This window comes from Cebus imitator, unplaced genomic scaffold (genome assembly GCF_001604975.1).
Source record: "Cebus imitator isolate Cc_AM_T3 unplaced genomic scaffold, Cebus_imitator-1.0 Scaffold54, whole genome shotgun sequence".
Taxonomy (NCBI): domain Eukaryota; kingdom Metazoa; phylum Chordata; class Mammalia; order Primates; family Cebidae; genus Cebus; species Cebus imitator.
Genome location: NW_016107369.1, coordinates 1407967 through 1410625, shown reverse-complemented (window position 1 = coordinate 1410625; position 2659 = coordinate 1407967). Strand labels below are relative to the sequence as shown.

The 2659-nt window shown below is 37.5% G+C and overlaps 2 protein-coding genes across 2 annotated transcripts in view; one reads left to right on the top strand and one right to left on the bottom strand.

Moving 5' to 3' along the window:
- The window catches only part of LOC108304397 (SRA stem-loop interacting RNA binding protein), a 9931-nt gene extending 9149 nt beyond the window's left edge, over positions 1-782 (top strand). The window contains exons 3-4 of the mRNA XM_017528536.2: positions 113-220; positions 683-782. Coding sequence (XP_017384025.1) covers positions 113-220; positions 683-745 — 171 coding nt within the window. The 3' untranslated portion in view covers positions 746-782. The remainder of the gene's footprint in view (positions 1-112; positions 221-682) is intronic.
- A 2-nt stretch (positions 783-784) lies between these two features.
- Positions 785-2659, bottom strand: part of SNW1 (SNW domain containing 1) — a 41607-nt gene continuing 39732 nt past the window's right edge. The window contains exons 13-14 of the mRNA XM_017528532.2: positions 1557-1720; positions 785-1476 (exon numbers count right to left, since the gene is read on the bottom strand). Of these exons, the coding sequence (XP_017384021.1) occupies positions 1278-1476; positions 1557-1720 (363 nt within the window). The 3' untranslated portion in view covers positions 785-1277. The remainder of the gene's footprint in view (positions 1477-1556; positions 1721-2659) is intronic.

Sequence of the window (2659 nt, the reverse complement as noted above, 5' to 3'; positions counted from 1 at the left end):
TTAAAAAAAAAAAAAAAAAAGTCTGATTTTGGCAGAAGAAAGTTGGAAGTTTGATTTGGAGCTCATGGAAACTTTTTCATGATTAATCTTTTCCTATATTTTGGCTTTTTAGGACAGGGAGACTGGTTTTCACAGAGGTATGGGTTGGGTTCAGTTTTCTTCAGAAGAAGAACTTCAGAATGCACTACAACAGGAAAATCATATTATAGATGGAGTAAAGGTAAATTTGTTTCTATACCAAATACATATATTATATACACGTAGATACTACTTATCAATTAAATAGACAATAAACGTGGAATGTTCAAGTTAGGGAAGCTGGGGCTGAAGTCTTGGCTTTCCCACTATGTGATCTTGGGCCAAACTGATTTACTATTTTACTTTTAAATTTATTTTTAATGAGACAGGCCATTGCTACAGGGTGGTCTTGAACTTCTGGCTTTAAGCAGTCCTCTTGACCCACCGCACCCTGCCTGATTTATAATTTTTAATTGAGGGGTAGGGAGTCGTAAGAGCAACAAAGATGGTAAAAGGAACTTGAAGAGAAAACAAAACAACAAGATACAAATAAACACTGCTTGAGTTATTAATACTGACTCCCTAATTAAAAAAAAAAAGCAATTTTCAGTTTGTTTTTGTAGACACTGCCTTTCCTTCCTTACAGTGTTTATTTTTTTTTTAGCTCCACGTTCAAGCTCAAAGGCCAAAAATTTTGCAAACACCTGATGAAGAGAAAGATTTTTGAGACTGCCAGCCTATTAAATAAAGTTAACGTAACTGAGGATTTTGTCTAAATGTTTTTATTTGAAACAAATAAGTTGCATCAAGCAAGAGCTTACTTTGCCCACTCCAAATTAAAACAGAGCACAATAAGGGCAAAATTTATTTGGCAGGACAGTTCCAATATGTGAACATCCTCCTACTCACTGTGGTTGGGGTATCTTTACTCACAGGCAGCTGTTCTTACACAAAATATTAACCCCAAACTACTAGTGTCACACAAAAGGAAGTGGTCTTGATTTTGTATGTGGGGCAGCATGTTCTATAAATGCTGAAAGGTGGGAGAAGCACAAACACAACCCACTCTTTAAAAAAACTAAATAATTCAAAGTAGAATTTTCTATCCCCCCCAATTCTCCAGTAATAAAAAGTAGTGCTGGGACCTGGCACCCAGATTTGGTTTTTATCCTGACCATTTACAAAGTGTTCCCCCTTTTGACTTGCATCATTAGGGTTATGGATAATAATAGTTCATTCACTTTGAAAGAGATCTGTGTCTACTCCTTCCTCCTCTTCTTGCCTTCATGCTCATGTTCCTTGGGGCGGCTGCTATCTGAAGGTCTTTTAGAGCCACCATGCTGTTTGGCTTCTTCCAAAAACTTGTCCAAACCAAAAGGATCTTCCTCAAACTGAACTGGTCCTTCTCGGCCTCTCTGCCTACGGTCTGAACCAGAAAACTCCTTGTCGGGAACAAATCTAGGGAAAAACAGAAAAGACTATGAACTACTTTGTTTTCACCAGTGTAAACACTGAAATTGAGTTGTATGGCGTGGTACCTGTTGGTCTTTATTCTGGCTTCTAGGTCATCACCATACATGTCCTTGTCCAGATTTTTACTGGGCCTATAAATACTCTGGGCCATATCTTTACCACCTCTCCAGGCTTGATCATAAACATTATAAATTTCATCTTCTCCACCTGCAAATCCACTGTCCATACCCTGTGGAAAAATGGATGACATTAAATAAAAATGTAAACAATGTTTATTAAAAGCTGAATCTGATAACATGCTTAGAGTAAGCCCTTGCTGATTTGTAGCTCACATTTTCAAAAATCTGAACTGCAAATTAAAAAAAAGGTCTTCATTAAAAAACTGCTATAGCACAAACTTTTGTTCCTAACAACTTCGGATTCTTTTTTTTTTTTTTTTGAGACAGGGACTCCCTGTTGTCCAGGCTGGAGTGCAGTGGTTTGGGTGATATGATCATAGGTCACCAGAGCTGTGACCTCCCTGTGCTCAGGTGTTCTTCCCACCTCCGCCTCCCAAGTAGCTGGGAGTATAGGTGTTGCCACCATGCCCAGCTAATTTTTTGTAGACAGGGCTTTGCCATATTGCCAAGGCTGGTCTTGAACTAGGCTCAAGCAATCTGCCCGCCTAGGCCTCACAAAGTGCTACGATTACAGGCGTGAGCCATAGTGCCCAGCCACAAAATTTTCATCACAATTTTTAAATGTTTTAAGCTTAAACTTCTAATAGGTGATTATCTTCAAAATATTTACGTATGTGAAATTTTACCCCTAGATCTCTTTTCTCAGCTGTTAATTTGCCATTGTATAGTAGTTAAGAAAGCTTTGATATCAAGAGATACCTAGTTTGAATTGTAGTTCCCTCAATCACAAGCTAAACCTGTGTTTCAATTTCCTCATCTATAACATGAGAGATAATGGTATGATTTTATAGGATTTTTGTAAGAATTAAGTGAGATAATAACAAAACACTTAGAACAATACCAACAATATAAACTACCTAATAATTGTCACTTAGAAGACCTTACTTAAAATCTCCAAGTCATAATAAGTTTTCCACTCTATTTCCCAGTAGAACTTAGACTTCTGTATTCTTACCTTGTGTGTGTGTGTGTGTGTGTGTGTGTGTGTG